Raw genomic sequence first — 26,127 nt, forward strand, 5'->3', positions numbered from 1 at the left:
GATGGTAGGATGGTTCCCCCTCCCCCGACTCACTTCTCGACTGACTGCAACAAGACGTGTTTTAATGAAGTGTGTCAGCACCTTGAATGGTGTGACTCTCAACAACTGACACAAGACAAGTTTTTCTCGTAAAGTTTTTAAAAAATGCTTATTTCTCAACACCTGAAATGTAATCACAACAGCACCACTGACTCATACACACCATACGTGTACACAAGAAAATTTGATTACAAAAGAGGTGGCATGTGCTTAGATTTTTAAAGAGTTCAAAAAGTCACTATTATTCTTGCCTTTTGAGATGTAAGTTGGACACATTGCAGGCATGATGATTTCCTTTTGGTTCACTGAAGGAAATGGAGGTTGGACATTTCTGAAGATGAATTCAGTGGCTTACTACTTGCAACAGTAGTTTTCTGGATTTGCTCCAGTTGAAGGAGTAATCGAGCTTCTATTGTGAAGATCTGGCTTGGCTCTACAAATCAGTAGGTAAAAGGATAGCCCCGCTTTACTGCCTGTATGGCAGGGTTCTCCCGTTGTTGGGTGAGATCTCTTCCCACTGTGGTCACTTCGTCTCCCAGATTGACTGACAAAAGGCTGTTCTCAAGATGTGTTAATAAATGTTTCTTATTACAAGCTGGTTTCTGTCACGTGACTACAGTATCGGTGTTCCCATTGTCCATACAAGTGGTCCCTGACAATGTTAGCATTGACGCACAATGGGATTTGAATCTGAGCCATTTGCATCTCCTTGTAATAGAATGTTTTTTCCTCATACCCGTTCTTTGGAATTTCATTCTGCAGCCACTAAGTCTGTGTGGTCATTGTGTATCAGTTTCTATAGACATGGTGGCTGTGAAATCCACAGGAGAGATCTGTTGCATTTTTAATGACTTCTCAAAGGAAAATTCCAAAAGGTAAATGATCTTTTAATGCCCTGACAAAACACTCAGGCTAAGTACCAGCCTTGGGCAGTTTCTGTATATTTGCAGACAAGGGAGATCACGTGACCCTCGACTCCATTTTGTTACAATGCAGATTGTCTGTTCCCCATGTTTTTTTAAATAAAAATAAAATGCTCATTTTTTACACATCTGCGGGTGCAACTGCATGGGCATGACATGTATCTTAAGGTTTAAGTTTGTACTATCTTTACAGGGCCTTTTTAAACAAACATACTGGTTGATTCTTGTATTCCTCAATCCCTTGGTTATAGTTAGTATTCTTCATAACTTTCCTTGGTTATAATTAGGTTTCTCACGCCAAGAATTGTCTCAAGTATTAGGATCTGTGCCACTGAGTTTCCTCAAAGTAATTTGGGGATCAAAAAATAATGCAACATCAGAGGGAACACTGGGTGCTGGATCTACTCTGGCCCATCTTCAGTACGAAGCAAGTGCAACATTTCTTATAGCGTTAATAATATATTGACTTTCCTGTGGTAAGTCTTGTAATGCATGTCATAAGAGGATTTGTAATCATACCCACATTAGGAGGTCATTACCAGCATCAAACAAGAAGTGGTTCGTGCCAAGTAGACTTGCAGCAAAAAGGAATGAAGATTTGTATTGAAGGAAGGTGTGTTGGCAACATATGATGTAGATTACTGTATTCAATAATGTCAAATGATTAGTACTAACTGTGTGTCCAGAAAACACTTTTCTGCATTTAAGCTATACAGGCCAAGGGGACAAATTGTTTAGCAATACAACATCTAGTCAGACTGGGTAATGCTGGTAAGTCAAATAGCAATAGACCTTGCAGGATCATACAGATCTAAAACAATATTCTCATTGCTTCAATACTATCAACTACTTACTCATCCTAATAAGCGCTGATGAAAAAAGGGTTGCTAGTGCATCACATTAGAAGAAGCTTTCAAAGATTGGTTACCTCAGCTTGTTTTAAACTGAATTTTACATACCAGCAAAGACAATCTTCAAACAGTGAGACTCTTTACTTACCAATCATTGCTGAGAGGTCAGCATCAACACCAAATATTTCCGAAATCCCCAGGCCGGCCAGAACCTCCTTCAAGTCAATGTTCTGCATCACTTTGAATCTAGCAACATTATTTTATACACATGCAGAAGATTGAAACAAGAATGAAAACATGCAGATTGGAATTATGTGTAAGCATTTCTTTTGTTTTAAACTTAAGTGATACATCAATGTTTCTAAAGTACAAAAGATTTACTCTGTGGAGCTTTAAAAGGATTACTAACATCTCTTTTGTATAGCAAAATAATTAGTAATTTTTAGAGATGCTGAATATGCTCCCTTTATTCTGCAATTTCAAAACAATAATGAAAAAATCTTGTGCACATAGTTAATATAAGTTGCATTCTCAGTTTTGTGATTCTGCTTGGGAACCTTCACAGATTTTCATAAGGTCCACACTGACCCATGTTGATGAAAGTTCATCTAGAATGAAAATAGCAGGTCTGATGCACCATTGGTAGTACTTCGTTGACAGAGGCAGCCTGGCTAACTTCCACAAGGAATGATTTTAGCACCATATTGTAATTACCACAGCTGCAAGGATAGCATGTGAATTTGAGAAATAAGCAATAGCTGAACATCTAAATCAGTTCAAAATCTCTGCTTTTTGCATGGAACAATTCTGATTGCCATTATTAAACAGCCCTGAATATATGTGACATTATTTTGAAATTTAACTTGCATTTTAAGGAACAGTGGCTCTTCCAGAGTTCCACACATGTTTGTTGTTTCTAATAACATTTTAGAAGACTTTGCCATTATATCAAGACATGTATTAAAAAATGCATTTTAAATAATATTAATATAGGGAAGGCGAGATTGATTTGCGGGGTGGCACAGCGATAGCGCTCCTGCCTCACAACTCCAGGGACCCAGGATAGGCTCTGACTTCCCACAACCCTGAATTGGATGAAGCAGTTCTGGAAAAGTGAGTGAGATTGATTTGTGCATCACAACTAAAGCTAGCAACAGCAATTGTACCAGCAGTGGAGTTAAGGACTTAAGAAACAGCTTTGGCTGTTTCGCATTGAGACTTTTCTTCAAATGCAGACTCTATGCAGTAAAAGAAAGTGAAGCGTATACTAAAATCCAACTGGAAACAAAATCAACATTTATCTTTGATTTAATATTAAGTTTTCAATTGGTACACACTAATTGGCACGATGTAACCAGCTTTCTTAATCTGTCCTAAATTATAAGGCAATTATACAATGTCTTGGAAAAATCATTCATGTGTCACTATATTTTGCTTTAATTAGTATAGCTTGTCAGTAATATATATTTAACATTGACCTGAAAATACAACATTCCTGGATTTATCTATACAATTTGAATTGGGAAACTGGAGATATTCAATTTTTTAAGATTCATTCATGGGATGTGGGCTTCGCTGGCTGGGCCAGCATTTATTGCCCATCCCTAGTTACCCTTGAGGTGGTGATGGTGAGCTGCTTCCTTGAACCGCTGCAGCCCATGTGGTGTAGGTACACCCACAGTGCTGTTAAAAAGCGAGTTCCAGGGTTTTGATCCAGCGACAGTGAAGGAACGGCGATATATTTCCAAGTCACAATGGTGACTGACTTGGAGGGGAACATCCAGGTGGTGTCCCCATCCATCTGCTGCCATTGTCCTTCTAGATGGTAGTGGTCGACTGTTTGGAAGGTGCTGTCGAAGGAACAGAGGTGAATTCCTGCAGTGCATCATGTAGATGGTACACACTGCTGCTACTGTGCTTCGGTGGTGGAGAGAGTGAATGTTTGTGGATATGGTGCCAATCAAGCAGGCTGCTTTGTCCTGGACGGTGTCAAGCTTCTTGAGTACTATGGGAGTTGCACTCTTCGAGGCAAGCGGGGAGTATTCCATCACACTCCTGACCTGTGCCTTGTAAATGGTGGACAGGCTTTGGGGACTCAGGAGGTGAGTTACTCGTTGCACAATTCCTAGCCTCTGACCTGCTCTTGTAGCCACAGTATTTATATGGCTAGTCCAGTTCAGTTTCTGGTCAATGGTAACTCCCAGGATGTTAATATTGGGGGATTCAGTGATGGTAAAGCTATTCAACATCAAGGGTCGATGGTTGGATTCTCTCTTGTTGGAGATGGTCATTGCCTGAGACTTGTGTGGTGCGAATGTTACTTGCCACTTGTCAGCCCAGGCCTGGATATTGTCCAGGTCTTGCTGCATTTGGACATGGATTGCTTCAGTATCTGAGGTGTCGCAAATGGTGCTGAACATTGTGCAATCATCAGCGAACATTCTCACTTCCGACATTATGATGGAAGGAAGGTCATTGATGAAACAGCTGAAGCTGGTCAAGCCGAAGACACTACCCTGAGGAACCCCTACTGTGATGTCCTGGAGCTGGGATGACTGACCTCCAACAACCACAACCATCTTCCTTCGTGCTAGGTATGACTCCAACCAGCAGAGAATTTTTCCCAATTCTCATTGACTCCAGTTTTGCTAGGGCTCCTTGATGCCTTGATGTCAAAGGCAGTGGACTCTCACTTCACCTCAGGAGCTCAGCTCTTTTGTCCATGTTTGAACCAAGGCTGTAACGAGGTCACGAGCTGAGTGGCCCTAGCAGAACCCAAACTGGGTGTCAGTGAGCAGGCTATTGCTAAGCAAGTGCCACTTGATAGCACTGTTGATGGACCCTTCCAGTACTTTACTGATGATCAAGAGTAGACTGATGAGGCAGTAATTGGCTGGGTTGGATTTGTTTTGCTTTTTGTGTACAGGACATACCTGGGCAATTTTCCGCAAAGGCGGGTAGATGCCAGTGTTGTAGCTGTACTTGAAGAGTTTGACTACAGGAGCGGCAAGTTCTAGAGCACAAGTCTTCAGTACTATTGCTGGAATATTGTCAGGGCCCCTAGCTTTTGCAATATCCAGTGCCTTCAGCTGTTCCTTGATATCACGTGGTTGAATGGGCTGAAGACTGGCATCTGTGATGCTGGGGAACTCCAGAGGAGGCCGAAATGGTACATCCACTTGGCACTTCTGGCTGAAGATTGTAGCCAAATGTTTCACCTTTACCTTTTGTTCTGATGTGCTGGGCTCCTCCGTCATTGAGGATGGGGACATTTGTGGAGCCTCCTCCTCCTGTGAGTTGTTTAATTGTCTACCATCATTCACGACTGGATGTGGCAGGACTACAGAGCTTATATCTGATCCGTTGGTTGTGGGATCGCTTAGCTCTGTCTATCGCTTGCTGCTTATGCTGTCTGGCACACAAGTAATTCGGTGTTATAGCTTCACCAGGTTGACACCTCATTTTTAGTTATGTCTGGTGCTGCTCCCGGCATGCCCTTGTGCAGTCTTCATTGAACCAGGGTTGATCCCCTGGCTTGATGGTAATGGTAGAGTGGGGGCTATGCCAGGCCATGAGGTCACAGATTGTGGTTAAATACAATTCTGCTGCTGCTGATGGCCCACAACGCCTCATGGATGCCCAGTCTTGAGTTGGCTAGATCTGTTCGAAATCTATCCCATTTAGCACCGTGGTAGTGCCACCATGCATTAAGTTTGATAAAGAAATCTGTATGGTGACACGCAATGTATGGAATGCTGACATAGGTTTAATACATTTTACATATGAATCTACATCCTATAAATCTACTGAAAATTCAATTTACAACTTTTTCAGTGAGACGTAGACTGAATGGATTCCAACAGCCAATGCCAGCCACAACTATGACAGGAAACTAGAGTGGAATGATGCAATGTATTTTTTTTTAAAAAGCCTTTCATACCACAAATGGCAACAGACTATGCCATTTATAAATCTCAAAAATCTCATATTACTGCCAGCATTATTTAAAGGGCAAGTGGACAAATAGGAGAATTAAAAGAAGAATGACACAGGATAAATCACTTAAATTTTGCCTTCCTGATCTGTGATGGCATTTGAACGATTTAGTCAAATTATTTTCATATAATCACCCTTTCCCAGCTAGAATGCTTTCTCAATTTAATTATGTAATTATGAAAAATAACCAATTCTCAGGATTGACATATGAAAAAGAATTTAAAATAATTTAACACTTATTTGCAGTGATAACAGATGAAAGAATCACTTGGTAGTACAGAACTTGAATATTGCTGAAAAGAGAGGCATGTTGCTGAAGCTTTTCACCTTGCACTCATCAGACAAGTGCAAGAATGCCAAATTTTAAACAATCACAACAATTTATACTACAGGAGAAAAAGATGCTGATTGGTTGAGGCATTGCCATGGAGAAAGCAACGGGGAACTACTGGCTCCCCAAGCTCCCAGGTAATTCAAAAAAGGCACAAGGCTTGAACATATTCCTTCTGTTTCTAGAGAACAGTTCCCTGGACATGAATGTATGTCACTACAAGCGAGCGTAAACAAACCAAGTTACAAGTTGAACTCAATCTTAAATTGGTTGTTAGTGTTGATATTAGTGCACACAGGATTGTTCAGCAAGTGCTTCCCAATCATGGAATCACATCCAACAGTCAATGTTTTGTTTTGGGTTTTGCAAGTGCGGGCTGGTTGAACACAGTCTGTACTCTGCCTATTATGAACAACTGAAGGAACACGTTGTTTGATTTGATCATTCAATTGGTATAATGCATAGCCTACATAGCTGGCATCACACTGGTACTGAAATCACTCTCAAATTGCCCTGAAGAGGCAAACTATTCCAAAAATTTATACAAGTTAAGGAAACCATATAATCCTGGAACTATGCAATGGCTACGCAAGTGGTATTTTCCACTAACAGGATACTGCCGTCAGTCCAAGAAGACATTCTGCCTACCACACAACTGAGCAACATTATGTATGAATTTTAGTGCAGTGCGATGCCAGGTATGTAGGCTATATGTCCCAGTGACTGACAAATCGAACAGCATGGTGTTTTGGTTGCTTGTAATAGGCAGAGTACAGACTATACTCAACCAGCCCGCACTTGCAAAGCCCAATACAGAATGTCTACTATTAGATGTGAACGTGCAATTGGGCGACACTTTTCTGAGCGATCCTGAATGCGATAATAGCTACACTAACAACAAGTTTAGGATAATCAATCAAGCTCATAACATGGCTCCTTTGTGCTTGCTAGAAGCGACATATATTCATACGCAAGGACTTATTCTCTGCAACAAAAGTCCAGTTCAAATCTTGCACCTGGGAGCCTATACTTCCCTGTTGCTTTCTCCAAAGCAATGCCGCAGCCAATCAGAATTGGCTTGCCAACCAATCAGCACCCTTTTCTCTTGTTTTCATTTGAAATTTGGCATCTTTTTGACGAGTACAGGATGAAAAGCTTCAGCAACATGTCTCTTTTCAGCAATATTCAAGATCAAAAATAATTTTTAAAGTCAGTTTTATTTAATTACATGGCTGATATTTGGTAAGAAAATTATTGTAAATGTTTATTTCAGGTTTTTAGACACAATTAGCATAATAACACTTGGTATAAGAAATAAAAGCACAAGGAGGCCGTTCGGCCCATCAATCCTGCTCTGACATTCAATGAGATCATGGCTGTCCTACTCAATTATACCTTCCTGCAATATCCTGATACCCATCGATTCCCATTGTATCCAAAATACTAGTTAGAAAGTGTGTGATTATTAAAATGAAGTCCAAAACTTGGTATTAATGCAATATAACTTGAATGGACATTTACACTATTAAATATTGTTTTTCTAACAATTACTAAATTTCCCCTCAAATGCATATGTTAATTTCGGATTCAAAATTGTTGGTCAAACATATTGCAGATATATATAAATAGATTTTATCAGGCAGCCTTCCCCAAACAAGAAACCACTTCTTACCTTGGCAGATATACTTCAACCTTCTGTTTCTTTACTGAGCTTGCCCATTCATTAATTAGTTGAGTTTTGATAAGTGGCTCTAAGGTAGCCAGTTGTACTTCCTGTCTTGGGAGAACTATCATCATACTCATCTTGTCACCAATATAAGGCATCTCTAAAACTTGGTACACTCCTCCTGCTTCATTTGAGCCATCACTGAACTCACCTTCAAAATAAATCAAATTGCATATGTAAAGAACTTATAATCTCAGGATGTCACAAAGTGTTTCACAGCCAATAAAGTACTTTCTGAAGTGCAGCTCCAGTTGTAATATAGGATACATGGCAGTCAATTTGCACATAGCAAGCTTCCACAAACCGCAGAGAGATAATGTCCAGCTTATTGATTTTAATGGCGTTGGTTGAAGTATAAATATTGGCCCGCACACTGAGGAGGACTCCCCATTCTCCTTTGAAATAGTGGCATGGGGTCTTACATTCAACTGAGAAGGCAGACAAAACCTTGTTATAATGCCTCATCTGAAACACGGCTCCTCTGACAGTGCAATATTCCTTCAGCACTACACTAGAGCATCAGACTAGATTTTATACTCAAATCTCTGGAGTTGGTCTTGAACTCATGAACTTTTAACTCAAAAGCTGCATCCCAGCTGACATTTTGCATCACAGTAAAATTATAAACCATGAATTATCAAGTTATTGAGAGTAACTACTTGCTTTCAGCATCTTCACATTTGTGTCCCTGCCCATTGCTAAATGCTATAGCTAAAATATCTCTGCTGTTTTGTAGTCATAACAGAGAACCTCAAGGATCACGTTCAAAAAGGCTAAGGAAACAAAGGGATACTGTTCTCTGTCAAATTTGAACTTTCATTCCAAATGCCAGATCAAGTGAATGGAAAGGTCAATTTTAATTAACTGCGTAAAAAAGTGAAACATTTACAAACCATAATAGAAGTCTCCTTGTTGGTACATCATAGATATCTGGATTTCACTTTCATCATCTTTGGTAAAAGGAAATGTGCGTGTATTTTCTCCTCTGAATTGAGACTTCCAGTTTCCTTTAAAGTAAATTGCATTAACGAGGACTAGACGAGTTAAAGCATTGAAGTCCTTTGGCGATAAAAGGTTTGGTATCTTATCTGCATCGAGAAAAAGCAAATGTCAAAGTATATCTTTCCACAGATACAAATCACAGAAGGATATATATTACCAGCAAAACTCCCTGCACAATAAGTAAAATTATTCATGAGCATGTTGTGAATTTAGCTACCATTAGCACTCAAAAGCAAAGATACAGCTATAAACCAATTTAACATTTGCCAACTTCTTAATGTTCTGCTGAAGGGTCCTCACTTGAAATGTTAACTTGATTGCTTTGTCCACAGATGCAGACAGAAATCAATAGTTACTCATGTTTTTAAAGCAGGGAGAGATATAAACAGTAGCATTCCTCTGGGATATACATACACCTTCTCTCTCTTTCTCGTGGAGAGGCACAGGGTCAATATTTGCAGAAATTTAAAATACAAAGATCTACGAAGAGGACTGTAAGCAATTTCAGGATCGCATGGGTTATTGGATTGGGCAAAAAGATGTCAGTTGAACTGTGAGATGATACATTTTGGGAAGGAGGAAGGGAATAATACACAATAGTAAAATTTTAAAAGAGCAGAGAGATAAAATTGCAAAAAAAATGGAATTCTTGCCTCATATAATAATAGTGGTAGAGGGTATAAAAGTTCATGGGCAATACCAAACAGGGTTGGAAGATTTTGGGTGGCCTCCTTTAGGAAGGGGGGTGCAGGAGAGATTTATCAGAATGATACCAAGGTTATGGGGCTTTATTTAAAATAGACTGAAGAAACGGGACTAGTTTGAGGAACAATCTAGTACAGCTGCTCAAAGTTATGTAGTACTTTTAGAAGGTAAAAAGAAAAAGAACTATTTCCATTAGTCAATGCAGCAGAAGGCACACCACTAAACGAACAAAGGAAGATGTTACTTTTTTTTAATGCAGAGGGCTGTTAGGATATGACATGTTTTCCCAGAAACAGTGACAGCAGCATCCACAAATCTTTGAAAAGGAAAAATGAATATTTCAGAAGAAAAATATTAAAAGATACAGGAAAGACAGCAATAACAACTTGTATTTATATAACACACATAATAAAAAGCCCCAAGGCATTTCACAGAGGTTTTATGAAGTAAAATTTGACACTGAGCCACATAAGGAGATATTAGGACAGATGGCCAAAACCTTATAAAAAAAGTAAGTCTTGAACATCTTAAGGAGGAAAGAGAGGCAGAGAGGTGCCTGCCCGCGGGCACCAAAATCAGCAGCCCACCCACTATATTAAAAGGATCAAATAAGGGTCAATTAGTCTTATTCTTATTAACAAGCCTAATGACCCTAATAATACACTGCCCACGCCATAATATGTTTGGCGTGGGCAGCTGGGTGGGAGCGGGAAGCCTGATTTTTAACTTTAAATGGTTAAATGTCAGGAAGGAAGTGGGGCGGGCTAGCTTTTTGGGTCCCCCTTCAACTAACCACCCCCCATCCTTCCTACCTGCTCCCTCTCTTAAAGCCACCCTATCCCCCTGCCCCCTCACTACCCATCCCTGAACTTCCCAAACCCTCTCGGCCCAAGAGCCGTGACTTATCTGCTCTGGGGATCCTCGGCCTTAGGCCCCTCTCTTCAGCTGCAACCCTGGCAGCAGACACTGAAGCCTTCCTGGCACTGCCGGCCAGCTGGATTGGCTAGCAGCTCCAGAGAATGAGACATCCGCCCCATCCCACTTGGCTCTCATTAATGAGGCCCACAGCACTTTATTGCTGTGGGGCTGGTCAGCGTGGAGCCAGTCGGTTTCATGTCAACATGTTTTCTGGGGATGTATGCTATCTACACCCCATATTATTCTGCCCAAGGAGAAGGGGAGGCTATAGGCAAATGTGAAAATAAGGTTGAAAATTTTAAAAATCAACACACTGCTTAACCAGAAGCCAGTGTAGGTCAGCAAGTACACAGGTGGTGGATGAACTGGACTTGATGTGAGTAAGGACACAGATAGCAGTGTTTTGGATGGTCTTAAGTTTAGGGAGGATAGAATATGGGAGGCTGGCAAGAAATGCACTGGAATAATCAAATCTGGAGGTAACAAAAACATGGACGAGGATTTCAGCAGCTAAGCTGGGATAGGTTCAGAGTCAGTCGGTGTTATGGAGATGGAAAAACGCAGTCTTAGTGATGGTGCGGGCATGTGATCCCAAACTCAGAGGTCTGGTACGACACTAAAGTTGCAAACAACCTGGTTCAGCCTCAGACAGTTGCCAGACAAATGGATGGAGCTGGTAGATAGGGTGCGGAGTTGTAGCAGGAACCAAATGGAGTTTTTCCCTGACAATGACAATTACTATATCTTCCTAATATTAGAGGCAATTTCTGCTCATACAATACTGGATGTCAGACAAGCAGTTTTGTAATTTAGTAACTGTGGAACAGTCAAGAGGTGGTGGTGGTGAAGTAGAGCTGGGTGTCATCAACATACATGTAGAAATTGACCCTGGGTTTTCAGGATGCTGTTATTGAGGACAAGTATGTGGATGAGAAATAGGAGGGGGCCAAGGATAGATCCTTAGCGGACACCATTGGTAAATGCAAGAATAGATGAGAAGCGATTGTAAGTGATACTCTAGCTATGATTAGATAGATAAAAATGGAACTAGGCAAGTGCAGCCCCACCTAGCTGGATGACAGTGGAGAGCCATTTAGAGGACGATGAGTGATCAATCGTGTGAAAGACTACAGCTGTCAAAAGGATAATTTATCATTGTCACAGTCACACAGGATGCCATTTGTGACGTTGAGAGGAGTTGTTTTGATGCTATGGCAGGGGTGGAAAGCTGATTGGAGGAATTCAAACATGAAGTTCCTGGAAAGATGGGCATGAATTTGGGAGGCGACAACATGTTCAAGGGCTCGAGACCTGGAATGGTGAATAGTTTTTGCAGGTGAGAACATGATCTGATAACGATTTATGTAAACCAACTAAATCTCGTGGTAACGAGCTAAACCAGTTATCCGCCATATCCATTCAAGTCTGCGTCCCTTGGGCTTAAGAGAATAGAGTTCTGGCATGTACCAAGGAGAACAGCAAGGTGAGAGAAATGGTTTTAGTGGGGACTAGGATAACAAAGGTGGAAGTGAGATTGTGGTTGAGCAATTCAGTAGTTGCAGAAAATGTTGTGATGAATGCAGGGCCAAAAACTAGATAGTTTGGATTTTGAAAGGGCACTCATTTGTGAATTGGGAGGTGATGGCAGTATTTTCCAGCATACACCCAGATGAAATAGAATTAGGGCAGATGAAGAATGATACAAAGAAATGATCGGAGATGGTCTTATCAGGTGATTGATACAATGGGACTAGCAAGACCACAGAAGGTGGTAAATTCAAGGGAATGACCATGGATATGGGTTAGGGAGTTTACATGGAAGGAGGGGTCAAGTGAGAATAAGAGGACAGTGAACTCAGAAGATGGAGCGTGATGAGTTGAGATGGAGGTTGAAATCTCCAAAGATGAGAAATCACACAATGCGGAGGCTGAGAGAGGAAAGCAGTCAAGACATCTCAAAGAGAAAGCTTTTATGGTATTTGGTGTGTGATAGAGAATGAGAATTTTAAATGAGCAGCGAGAGGGTTAGAGCAAAGTGAGACTTTCAAAGGAGGAGAAAGTGCCAAAAAAGTAAGTGGACAAACCAAGGTGTGACTTGTTGTAAGAACCACACCGCCACCGCAACGCTCTTGGCAGGGCAAATAGTGGAAGGCATAGCCAGGTGGAAAGGCTTAAATTCACAGGTAAGTGTCATTACCCTTCAGCCAGGTTTCCAACAAGGCCATGATGTCAATGTAATCATCCACGATAAGTTAATGGATAGCAAGGGCCTTGTTCACAAATGAATGGACATTCTGGATCGAGAAGAGGAGAGGGTGGTGAAAGCTGATCTACTTGTAGAGTCCACAGGGTCAGCAGTAGAAAGGGGTGAGTGGAAAGGAAGGAGATTGTCGAGATTAGTTCTTAGAAGGCATGCTGGGTAAGAGGTTCAGAGAGACAGCAGAATGGGGCAGTTGTTGTTGTCATTTATAACAAGAGCTTTAATAACCCATTTGGAGAATGCCAAGAGGCACAAAGAAAGCTGTAGGCTTATCTGAGAGGGAGTCCGGCTTGGAATGGCAACAGAAGGGGACTAAGTAGATAGTTCTTTGAAAAAACCAGTGCAAGCACAATGGGTTGAATAGCCTCTTCTATATTGTATAATTATGATTCTGTGCAATGGCACAGATCAAACACACAAATGTCACTATTAACAGCACTTAACAAGTTGACAATACTTACTGTTGGTTTGATTCTGCACCCATTCATTGATATGATCAGCCACAGAAGAAGGTTGGCTGAAGTCAATATTTTCAACACTGGCACTAAAATATTTCTTCAGCATTTGAAGGAACTTGTCACTCAGTTGAAATCCTTTCTCCACAAACAATGAGTTGGCAAGCTTCATTACATACTGCTGGCTGTCTGCTTTCATGGACTGAGAGAGTTCCCACAACAAGTCAAATTCCTCACCTGATCAGAACAGAATTCAGCACTTTTAAAAATATATACTCCATAATGCTGTCCTGCCATGTTGGAACACTATTTGCATGCAGATCATTTAGAGAACTTCAGGCTCTACATATAAATAGGAACTTAAATCATGGGGCAGGGGAGAGGAAGATAAATTATCCATGGACTGGCTTGAAGAGTGTCCAAAAGCACCAAATCAATTTTAGTAGAAACTTCTCGTCTAACAAGACTAATATAGTGCAAAAAATCAGTACTAAGCCCAAAGAATTGAAGAGTCAACCACTAAGAAAATTTTATATGGCGAGGCTGCCATCATTGAAAGTATAATGAAAATTAAACATGGCGCATAATCTAACCTCATACAAATGGCAACATATCAAAGTACGACAGAAATTGTCCTTACAACATAAAATATCTACACAAGCAGCTCTTGTTAAAGCAATGTATAATAATGTGCAATGTATGATAATGGTATAATAATATATAATAACTAAATAAGTAATTAAGATTTTTATAAGTTTACAATGGTTTACCTTCTCTGGAAGATTTAAGATCTACAGGTTGGCTAATGAGAACTTTCTCCAAAAATACTAGTCATTCAAATGAAGGTCAGGATCCGGGTGTTACAGCCTAAGGGACACTTTCCAAAAAGCAGGCATTGGGTGCCTCGAGACTGCTAAGACAAGGCGAATGAATGCTGAATCATGGACGTTTTTAAGCTATGAACTTAACCAACTGGGAACATGCATTGTAATTCACATTTAAGGATTTTAAGTATATACTACTAGACTCACTGAACAAAATCAATTCTATCTAAAAAGCAGACAGTTTTTACCTTTTTGCATGTAATTGTAGCCCATAACATGTTGAATTTGCTCAAGAGTTGTACCGCCAGCACCAAGCTCAACCATTCCCAAAGCGTTAGCAATACTGAAGGCGGAATAAAAAATATTGCCATCTTTCTCTATCGACCGCAAATGGTGGTAAACCTTCACAGAAAAGTCAGCAGTGATGCCATCCCGAATGCCTGCATTGACTGCTGCACATTGCACAATCAACAGAGTCAGGAATCCCAGCAAAGATGTCATTTTTTAGCGAATTTTCAAGCCTATGGGAAGAGGAACTGTAAAGTAGTACTGCAAGATACTGATGAAAAACTTAAACAAATGTTATATGTTCTATTTAGTTTAAATATTAAGAGTAGAATGAATAATATTTCAAAACAATCTTTCTTACAGGTAAGGAAATGTCAAGAGTGTTATATTCTATACAGTTACGATATCAACCAAAAGGTACTGTAGGAGAGGAAGAAAACCACCGGTACTTGATCTCAGATGAACAAAGGGCAATTAGAGAAACCAAGAAGGCTGTAGTATTTTTGAACTATGGCTAGGGATTCCCAACTTCAAAACAAGATACTGGGGGATGGCAGAGAAAAAAAAAGACTTGCATTTGTATAGTGCCTTATGTCTCAGAAATATCCCAAAACTCTTCACATACAATAAATGAGGGAACAGTTTTGCAGCAGATTTGTGTCAGAATTTGACTGGATAATTGCAGACCTTCCACCTTGTGTAACCATGTTGGAAACTCTTAGTCTAACTGAAAACTTTAATTTCCTTATTGTATTGTTCATTTCCAGCCACAAATGGTTACCATCTTGAAAATCTGTTTGGATTATTTGGATGGTTTGGATTTTGGATGAAGTATAAGTTATAGGACCGTTTGTGTTCACTGGCATTACTACTGCTCATCATCTTGCTCCTGGTCCTAGGCTCAGTTGTTTTCTCTTTCAGCACTGCCCCTACCCAGCTCCCCTTAAAGGCTAAATCTTAAGGTGAAACATCTTGAGTTCATCAATAAAATAGTACTCTGCATCAAACAAATTATTAATTTCAGTTGCCTTCTGCGTCTTCACGGCATTAGGATGAAATGTTGCAATGCTACTCATTCGTCTAAACACAAAATTCAACACCTCTCTCCTGGGTTACAAATCCCTCCCCAGTTTCAACTTACTGTACTTTCGCAATCTTCTCCAGCCTCAACCTCCAATCTGTTCTCTTTGATCTCCAGACCTCCTGTGCATCCCAATCCATCATTACTGCAGAGCTTTCAATCATCCTGCCTCTATTTTCTGGAAGTTTCCCATAATCTTGCTATTCATTCCTCATCTTTAAAAGGCTCCCACAGACTATGGCTAGAATTTTTATGTCGGCAAGTTGGGGGGTGGGACCCGCTCGCCGACGCGAAAATGACGCGGGATGACATCAGGAGGAACGCCCGACATCATCCCACTCAATTTAAATATTGGGGAAGGCGGGCGGACAGTGAAATCAGCTGTCTGCCCACCAACCTGTCAATGGCCAATTGAGGCCATTGACAGGATAATTAAGCCAATTAAAGGCCCTGCCCATCCAACCTTAAGGCTGGCGGGCTTCTGATAATACATGAAACCTCATCCACGGGCGAGATGAGGTTTCATGTCTGTTTTTAAAAACTTTAATAAACTTTATGTGATATTTATTAACATGTCCCATCTCGTGTGACATTGTCACATGAGGGGGACATGTTAATAATTTTATTTTTCTATTTTTTAAGTTTATAAAACTTTCAACACTCTCCCTAAGACAGCACTTAGTGCGCGCAAAAGAACACTTTGACAGTTGGGGAATCCCAACCCCCCCTGCACAGGAAGTGCCTAGCGCTTCCCATCAGGTGGCCCACCCACTCAAAATGGCAGCAGGGCCCGTTTCAGCAGTGGTGATCGGCTGCCCGCCCACCGCCGAGCCGGTAGGGCCCCCCCGCCCATCAAGGGCAAAATTCTGCCCTATATGTTTGGCCATCTTGCCAGTTTCTTACTACCTGCTCGCAGTTTCTCCTCCTTCAGGAGTAGGGTGCTTTATAAATGCAAGTTGTTGTTTCAACACACAATATATGGAGACAAAAAATGAAATTCATGTTGTACAAGTGCATGAAATTTTCTTGTTTTATTTGTCACTCAGCCAACAGAATTAATAACATTATCTGGTCATTTATCTCATTGCTGGTTGTAGAACCTTACGATATACAAATTGGCTACCACACTTGCTTACATTATAATAGTGACTACACTTCAAAAAGTACTTAATTGGCTGTGATCTGTTTCCCATAGCCAATTATTCATGGATAGCTTTTGCTTTCATTAATCTTCCAGAGTCAGTTTGATGAATGAATACAAGCTGTCTCCAGTTCAAGCCACATTACATTTAACGCTAGCCATTTATCCTTTCTTTTCTGCACATGACATCATTGGAATTTATTTCACAAGCTAATTGTGATTACATTGGTTAATAACGCTCAAGACTTCAGGAAACACAAACACGGCAATTTAATTCCAGGATATAAAGCCAATTTTTTTTTAAGTCCTCATCAATAATGTGAATCATTAGACAATATTAATAGATAGTCCACATTCTTCAGTCACACTGACCTGTACTGAGTGTGTGGCACAATTATGGCTGTACACAAGATTTACATTCATGGTTCATTAAAAGAATGTACACTGTTGCTTACACACTCAAATACCAAGAGTAGTGAAAAGACACAGATAATAAATTCACAAAGATTGCCTGGGCATTAGGATAAAAGACTAGTAGAACATTAAAACATTAGTAGAAGTCCAATGTCAAAAATGCGTTTGGAAAGAAAAAGTATAATTTAACCGATGGTGTCCAATGAGATATTCAATTCTGATTTTTTTTCCAATATTTATACTGAAAAGTGCAAACTAACTACACTGATGCTGCAGGGTTCTTAGGAAACCAAAGCTTCTCGTGTATTGGAAATGTAATGTGCTTTATACATAATTTACCTTATAGTGCTAATCAACCCCAGTCACAGCATGGATCAAGACACCCATCGGTTTCCATGTGGCATTCACAAAGCCAAAGCCACAATTTGACATGAAAGGAAATACTCTAACAAAGACATTAGTGTTATTGCATAGAGGTAAGTTGTTGTTACTGATTTTTCTTTTATTTATTCTTTCACGGGATGTGGGTGTCGCTGGCTAGACCAGCATTTATTGCCCATCCCCAATTCCCCTGAGATGGCATTGGTGAGATGCCTTCTTGAACCACTGCTGTCCATGTGTTGCAGGAACATTTTCAGTGCTGTGAGGAAGGGAGTTCCAGCATTTTGACCCAGCAACAGTCATATAGTTCCAAGTCAGAATGGTGTGTGGCTTGGAGTTGGTGGAACTTGGAGGGGAACTTGCAGATGGTGGTGTTCCCATGCATCTGCTGCCCTTATCCTTCTCGGCTTTAGAGGTTTGGAAGATGCTGTCGAAAGAGCCTTGGTGAGTTGCTGCAGTGCATCTTGTAGATGGTACACACTGCTGCCACAGTGTGTCGGTGGTGGAGGGAGTAAACATTTATTCTGGTGGATAAGGTGCCACTCAAGCAGCTGCTTTGTCCTGGATGGTGTTGACCTTCTTGAGTTTTGTTAGAGCTGAACTCATCCAGGTAAGTGCAGAATGTTCCATCACAATCCTGACTTGTGCCTTGTGGATGCCTAGTGCCTTTGGGGAGTCAGGAGGTGAGTTACTCACTGCAGAACTTCCAGCCTCTGACCTGCTCTTGTAGCCACCGCATTTATAAGGCTGGACCAGTTCAGTCTCTGGTGAATGGTAACCCTAGATAGTGATTGTGGGAGATTCAGTGATGGTAATGCCACTAAATGTCGAAAGGAGATGGCTAGATTCCCATTTATTGGAGGTGGTCATTGTCTGGCACTTTTAAGATGTGAATGCTATTTGACACTCATCAGCACAAGCCTGAATGTTGTCCAGATCATGCTGCGTATAGACAGAAGCTGCTTCAATATCTGAGAAATCACGAATGGTGCTAAACGCTGTGCAATCATCAGCGAATATCTCTACTTCTGGCCTTACGATAGACAGAAGGTCATTGATGAAGAAGCTGAAGATGGTTGGGCCCAGGGCACCACCCTGAGGAGCTCTTGCAGTGATGTCCTGGGGCTGAGATGACTGACCTCCAACAACCACAACCATCTTCCTTTGTGCTGGGTATGCCCCCAACCAGTGCAGAGTTTTCACCCTGATTCTCATTGACTCCAATTTGCTCGGGCTCCTTGATGCCACACTCGGCCAAATGCTCCTTGATGCTTTGGCAGTCACTTTCACTTCACCTCTCGAGTACAGCTCTTTTGCCCATGTTTGAACCAAGGCTGTAATGAGGTCAGGAGCTGATGGCAATGGCGGAACCCAAACTGAGCATTAACTAACAAGATAGCTACTTGATAATGAAGTTAGTCCATCTGCAAACTTATGGAAAATAGCAGCCTTCCTAGCACCTTTTATAAATACTTCTTCTCAGATCAGATAACTTTCATTGTGATGACCAATGATCTTTAAATCATGGTTGAGCCAACTACTAGTATTAACTCCAATCACCTCAACCATCTCAACTGAAAACAGTTGTGGCAAATCCATTCTTATTTATTTATTCACCAGAATATACAAACTGCAGCAAACAAATGAACATTATGAGGCTGCAATGATGCATCTTTCTAATGATTTAAAACAAATTGCATGGCAGTGTCATGATTCCAGATACTTAAAGATATCATGACCATAATTGTGGAACTACTTTTGCAAAACACTTCAATGCAGCACATCCAGGTAATTGCACAAAAGATCAGGATGCTGTGAAAAACTGCAGTAGTCAATCAAGATGTCTTTCTCATTAAAGAAAAAAAAAACTATTATAGGTCTATAGCTTTGTAGACATTACAGAATTGTCCCTGGAACCTGTTAAATGCTACCCAATAGTGTATTTCAGGTAATTACATGGTAGCCTAGGGCAAAGCACAACTAAATCATCTCTAACCACAATTACTGGTACTTATTTACTCTTTTTGGGCTAAACTTGGCAGGCTTCTTGGTATTTCAAATCATGCCTTTCTTTGAAAAACTAAATTTTACTTACATTATTTTCATTTTGTTTTTATTTGTTCAAGGGGTGTGGGCATCACTGACTAGACCAGCATTTATTGCCCATCCCTAATTGCCTTGGTTCGAGGGCGTTTAAGAGCCAACCACATTGCTGTGGGTCTGGAGTCACATGTAGGCCAGATCAGGTAAGGTCAGAAGATTACCTTCCCTAAAGGACATTGGTGAACCAGATAGGTTTTTACGACAATAGTTGTGGTCCTCATCAGGCTTTCAATTCCAGATTTTTATTGAATTCAAATTTCACCATCTGCTGTGGTGGGATTCAAACCCGGGTCCCCAGAACATTACCATGGGTCTCTGGAATACTAATCCAGTGACAATACCACTACACCACTGCCTCCCCATTTTCCTGAAGCAGCTAATATATTTATATTTTTAGAGAAATAGCTTTTGAGGAACTTATGATCATCACTTGATGGGGATTGGAGGTTAATTAATTCAGAGTAAGACGTGATTACAAGATCCAGAGTCAGAAATCAACATGCATCAAAACAAAATTATGCCATAACATTTGGGAAAAATTTTTGACTTCATACTCCTAGTAGGTAAGGCTTTTGCTAGCAGTGCAAAGTCAGGAAATGTATCTTCTGTGTAGTTTTACATTGCTCACAGAATAGAATGAAAACCAACATATCACCCAATTTGTATGTTAAAGTGTGATTGTTATGATTGAGTGCCAGTGTACTAATCGGCTAAGAAAGTTTATGATAAACATTTCTGATGCAGCTCAATCCACTTAGAAACAAATTATGCACCTAAATACTGAGGTTTTTTTTGTTCTTTCAAGCGGCGATGGCTAGGCCAACATTTTTATTACCCATCCCTAATTGCCCTTGAAAAGGTGGTGTTGAGCCACCTTCTTGAACCGCTGCAGTCCATGTGGTATAGGTACACCCAGAGTGCTGTTAGGGAGTTCCTTCAATGTCGCTGGGTCAAAATCCTGGAACGGCGATATAGTTCCAAGTCAGGATGGTATGTGGCTTGGAGGGGAACCTGCAGGTGGTCATGTTCCCATGCATTTGCTGCCCTTGTCCTTCTAGGTGGTAGAGGTCAGGGGCATGGATGATACTGTTGCAAGGGCCTTGTGAGTTGCTGCAATGCATCTTGCAGATGGTACGCACTGCTGCCATTGTGTGTTGGGGGTGGAGGAAGTGGATTTTGGAGGTGGTCGATGGGTTGCCAATTAATCGGGCTGCTTTGTCTTAGATGGTGTTGAGTTTCTAGTGTGATTGGAGCTGCACTCATCCAAACAAATGGAGAGTATTTCAACACACTCCTGACTTGTGCCTTGTGGATGATGGAAAGGCTTTGGGAAGTCAGGAGGTGAGTTACTCGCCACAGATTTCCCAGCTTCTGACCCGCTCTTGTAGCCACGGTATTTACATGGCTTGTCCAGTTCAGGTTATGGTCAACGACAACCCCCAGGATGTTGATAGTGGGGGATTCAGCAATGGTAATGTCATTGAATGTCATGGGGAGATGGTTGGATTGTTGAAGATGGTCATTGCGTGACACTGTGTGGCGTGAATGTTACTCGCCCAGGCTGAACGTGCTGAACATTATGCAATCATCCGCAAACATCCCCACTTGTGACCCTAAGATGGAGGAAAGGTCATTGATGAAGCAGCTAAAGATAGCTGGGCCTAGGACACTACCCTGAGGAACTCCTGCAGGGCTGTGGCAGGGCTGAGATGACTGACTTCCAACAACCTCAACCATCTTCAGAAAAAAGCAAAATACTACGGATGCTGGAAATCCAAAATAAAAACAGAAAATGTAGGAAAAGCTCAGCAGGTCTGAAGAAGAATCATATGAGTTCGAAATGTTAACTCTGTTTCTCTCCACAGATGCTGTCAGACCTGCTGAGTTTTCCCAGCAATTTCTCTTTTTATTAACCACAATCATCTTCCTTTGTGCTCTGTATGACTCCAACCAGTGGAGAAACTTCCCCCTAATTCCCATTGATGCCACATTCGATCAAATGTGGCCTTGATGTCAAAGGCAGTCACTCTCACTTCATCTTGAGTTTAGCTCTATGTTTGAATTAAGATTGTAATAAGGTCAGGAGTTGATTGGCCCTGGAGGAACTCAATGTCTATGATGCCTTTTATCATTGTGCTGATGATCAAGAGTAGATTAATGGGGTGATAATTGGCTGGGTTGGATTTGTCCTGCTTTTTGTGGACAGGACGTATCTGGGCAATTTCCCACATAGCCAGGTAGATGCCAGTGTTGTAGCTCCACTGGAACAGGTTGGCTAGGGGCATGGCAAGTTCTGGAGCACAAATCTTCAGTACTATTGCTGGTATCTTGTCAGGGCTTATAGCCTTTGCACTATCTAGTGCCTTCAGCCGTTTCTTGATGTCAGGTGGAGTGAATCAAGTTGGCTGAAGATTGGCATCTGTGATGCTGGGGAACTCTGGAAGAGGCCGAGATGGATCATCCACTCAGCACTTCTGGCTCAAGATTGTTGCAAATGCTTCAGCCTCATCTTTTGTACTGATGTGTTGGGCTTCCTCATCATTGAGGATGGGGATATTTGTGGAGCCTCCTTCTCCAGTGAGTTGTTTAATTGTCCACTACCATTCATGACTGGATGTGGCAAGACTGCAGCACTTAGATCTGATCCATTAGTTGTGGGGTTACTTAGCTGTCTATCACATGCTGCTTTCACTGTTTGGCATGTAAGTAGCCCTGTGTTGTAGCTTCACCAGGTTGTCACCTCATTATTAGCCTGCTGCTGCTCTTGGCATGCCTTCCTGCATGAACTAGGATTGGTCCCTGGTTTGATGGTAATGGTAAAAGCTGGGGGGATATGCATGGCCATGAGATTACAGGTTGTGGTTGAGTACAATTCTGCTGATGGCCCACAGTGCCTCAAGGATACCCAGTTCTGAGTTGTTACATCTGTTCGAAATCTATTTAACACAGTGGTAGTTCCACACAACTGGAAGGTATCCTCAATATGAAGGTGGTACTTTGTCTCCACAAGGACTGTGCGGTGGTCACTCGTGCCAATATGTCATGGACAGATGCATCTATGACAGACAGGTTGGTGAGGACGAAGTCAAGTAGGTTTTTCCCTTTTGTTGGTTCCCTCACCACCTGCCACAGACGCAGTCAAGCAGCTATGTCGTTTAGGACTTGGCCAGCTCAGTCAGTAGTGGTGCTATCGAACAACTCCTGGTGATGGATATTGAAGTCCCCCACCCAGAGTACATCCTCCATCCAACCACCTTCAGCTACCTCAGCAATTACCTTCCTTCGATCATAATTCAGAAGTGGGGATGATCGCTGATGATTGCACAATGTTCAGCACCATTCGTGACTCCTCAGATACTGAAGCAGTCCATGTCCAAAAACTGCAAGGCCTGGACAATATCCAGACTTGGGCTGACAAGTAGCAAGTAACGTTTGCGCCACACAAATGTCAGGCGATGACCATCTCCAACAAGAGAGAATCCAACCATCGACCCTTGATGTTCAATGGCATTACCATCACTGAATCCCCCATTTTAATGGTAACCTGGGGGTTACCATTGGCCAGAAACTGAACTGGGCTAGCCTTATAAATATTGTGGCCACAAGAGCAGGTTAGAGGCTAGGAGTTGGCCGACGAGTAACTCACCTCCTGACTCCCTAAAGCCTGTCCACCATTTACAAGGCAGAAGTCAGGAATGTGATGGAATACTCCCCACTTGCAGCTCCCACAACACTCAAGAAGCTTGACACCATCCAGGACAAAACAGCCCGCTTGATTGGCACCACATCCATAAACATTCACTCCCAACGCACAGGAGCAGCATTGCGTACCATCTACGAGATGCACTACAGGAATTCACCAAGGCTCCATCGACAACACATTCCAAACCCATGACCACTACCATCTGGAAGGACAAGGGCAGCAGATAGATGGGAACACCACCACCTGGGAGTTCCCCCCAAATCACCCACCAGCCTGACTAGAAAATATATTGCCATTCCTTCACTGTTGCTGGGTCAAAATCCTGGAACTCCCTTCCTAACAGGACTGTGGGTGTACCTACACCACATGGACTGCAGCGGTTCAAGAAGGCAGCTTACCACCTTCTTAAGGGCAACTAGGGATGGACAATAAATTCTCACCCAGCCAGAGAAGCCCACATCCCGTAAATGAATGAAAAAAAAAATTGTGCCCTAGCCATCCTCAGTGCTTCCTCCAAGTGATATTCAACTTGGAGGAGCACTGATTCTTCTGCTTAAGAAGGGCAGTAGGTGCTAATCAGCAGGAGGTTTTCTTGCCCATATTCGACCCGATCCCATGAAACTTCTTGGGGTCCAGAGTTGTTATTGAGAACTCCCAGGGGCAACACCGTCCCAACTGTATACCACTGCGCCACCACTTCTGGTGGGTCTGTTACCCAGGAATGGTAATTGTGGTGTCTGGGACATAGTCATGGAATCATAGCTTACAGACAATGACTGTGTCAGGCTGTTGCTCGACTAGTCTGTGGGCAGCTCTTTCAATTCACCCCAAGGGATTAGGGTTACTTCCTGGGGTTTTCAGATTTTGTTTCAATGTCCAAAGATTAGTAAAGTTATAGAATATGACTCTGGTCTGCTACTGACAAATCCCTATCCAACCAGCCCATCACACCACTCCTTAACCATGCCGCTAATGCATTCCACATACTATGCTGTTGATTGGATATATTCATTTTATCCCCAACTGAAAACCTGGGGCTGAATTTTTCCCTCGTTGGGCAGGCGCAGCAGGTGGGCCCAGGAGCAGTAGCACAATGGTCCGCTGCCCTCAATTAGGCCCCAACCACGATTTCATGCTGGCTGGCCAATTAACGGCCAACCAGCGTGAAATGCACGCTGAGAAATTCAGCGCTGCTAGGGTGGCAGTGGGAGGAGCGCCAGTGCTGAAGTGTGCGCATGCGTGGGGGAGCGCTCAGTGAAAGCTCTCTGAAGGCACAGAGCTGCCTCAGGGAGCTGAAGATTCTTAAGTTGAAAAATAAAGATTTTACATTTGAGACAAACATGTCCCCATATGTGACTGTCACATGAACAGGGACATGTAAACAAGAATGTTGAAAAATGTTCATCATTTTCTTAGTAACCATTGGAAACCTCATCCTGCCCATGGATGATGTTTTCTTAAAAATGCAAAGGCCCCCTGGCCTATTTGCCCACCCGCCAACTGAACAGTAAAAAATCCAACTTTATTAATTACATAAGGGCCTTAATAGGCCTCTTAATTGTCGGCAGGCATGCTGCCGCCTATTATGCGTGCCCTCCAACCAAAAGATAGCGAGAGTGCACGATGACATAGCCATCGTGCACTTTTTCACTACCATTCAGGCTAGGCCCGCCCAACAAGGGAAAAATTCTGCCCATGGTTCGGAAAATAAAGAAGTGCTCCAGTACTGCAACGAGACAAATCCCCTCACTCTATTTCCAATTTATTTGAACAAATGAGTTCTTCAAAAATAAACTGTTGGTTGCAGCTCCTCACCCACTTAACTGAATCGCCAAATCTTGGATATTTTCACACAAGGTGTCGGAGAGACAAATCCATAGCCTACTACACCATGGCACAGTGAAATCGAGGGCCAAGATGTTTTTGTTATTATTTTTACGGGGTGTGGGAATAAAAATGTATGTCCATGTTGAATCCTTCAGTGAGTTACCAGCATGGCGCAACTTGTGGAGGAGTAGGGTAACTCAGACAGCAACTTCCTGATTTCCACCTTCAGCTACATGTCTAGTTCCCAGAGATTGCTTTGCGACTTACCGTTGTTAAAGTGTCAATGTGTGAATGCTATTAGCTTCACAGTTATTTCTGCAGCAAAATCCATCCCTTTATCTCACCTTATGATGTTGTAAACCAGGATTTGTGAAAACTGAAATTCTATTACAAAGAAGTGGAACTCACGAGATAGTCTCTTAAAGAGATTGTTTGACATCTCCTCAAATGTGTGCAAAGTGTAATGAACATAGCTTTTTATTTCTATTAGACTGTGGATTTAAATTACTATGGCTGCAGCTTCAAAGACATGTCTACTAAACAGTGTGAGGAATATATACAATGTTGCTGTCCTGGAACAGAGTGTGCCACGAAAGACAGGATGGTGCAGAGGAAGAGTCCAATCTAACAGGGAACTGCCTGGCAACAATGATTTAATTGGCTCCTGACCACGTGACCAGGGTTTGTGTGAGAGCAGTGCAGCAGAATAACTCCTAGCCCAAAAGTAAAAAAGACCCAAAACCTCTGTCTCCTGTGTGTGTAAGATTCCAGTAATTCTACAATATTAGCTAGCTGGCTTTTTTCCCTTGTATCTCTATAACCTGCTCTCTCTCTCTCTCTGAAAACCCCCGTCAAGAGGAAAAGGGAAAAATCACTGTAAGAGACATTAAGAGGCAAGTGCTCAACCGGTGAACTAAAGACTGAAAGTGTTGGAAGACCACCTCGTGTCATCAACAAAGAACCGAAAGGAATTTGGAAGACAATTGAACTGTTTTATCCCGCCCTTAAAATCCATGTTTTTGTGTGTCTTATGTGTCTTGTATATGTGTGTATAGGGATTTAAGAAGGGGTAGGGTTTAGGTTATAGGGTTAGAAATTAGCAATTTATATTTCTTTCTTTTGCCACTGGTTAAAGACAATTTGTTCAGTAAACAGTTAT

At 41.8% G+C, this 26,127-nt stretch overlaps 1 protein-coding gene across 3 annotated transcripts in view; it reads right to left on the minus strand.

The window, feature by feature from the left end:
- The window catches only part of serpini1 (serpin peptidase inhibitor, clade I (neuroserpin), member 1), a 43,781-nt gene that overhangs the window by 13,709 nt on the left and 3,945 nt on the right, over positions 1-26,127 (minus strand). The window contains exons 1-6 of one of the 3 annotated variants that reach the window (XM_041181618.1): positions 15,460-15,675; positions 14,279-14,551; positions 13,213-13,443; positions 8,760-8,954; positions 7,813-8,017; positions 1,962-2,059 (exon numbers count right to left, since the gene is read on the minus strand). In XM_041181618.1, coding sequence (XP_041037552.1) covers positions 1,962-2,059; positions 7,813-8,017; positions 8,760-8,954; positions 13,213-13,443; positions 14,279-14,531 — 982 coding nt within the window. In that variant the 5' untranslated portion in view covers positions 14,532-14,551; positions 15,460-15,675. Of the gene's footprint in view, positions 1-1,961; positions 2,060-7,812; positions 8,018-8,759; positions 8,955-13,212; positions 13,444-14,278; positions 14,567-15,459; positions 15,676-26,127 lie in introns of those variants that run through there. The other 2 variants (XM_041181635.1, XM_041181626.1) reach the window with 2 other exon arrangements.

Source organism: Carcharodon carcharias, chromosome 2, assembly GCF_017639515.1.
Source record: "Carcharodon carcharias isolate sCarCar2 chromosome 2, sCarCar2.pri, whole genome shotgun sequence".
Classification (NCBI taxonomy): domain Eukaryota; kingdom Metazoa; phylum Chordata; class Chondrichthyes; order Lamniformes; family Lamnidae; genus Carcharodon; species Carcharodon carcharias.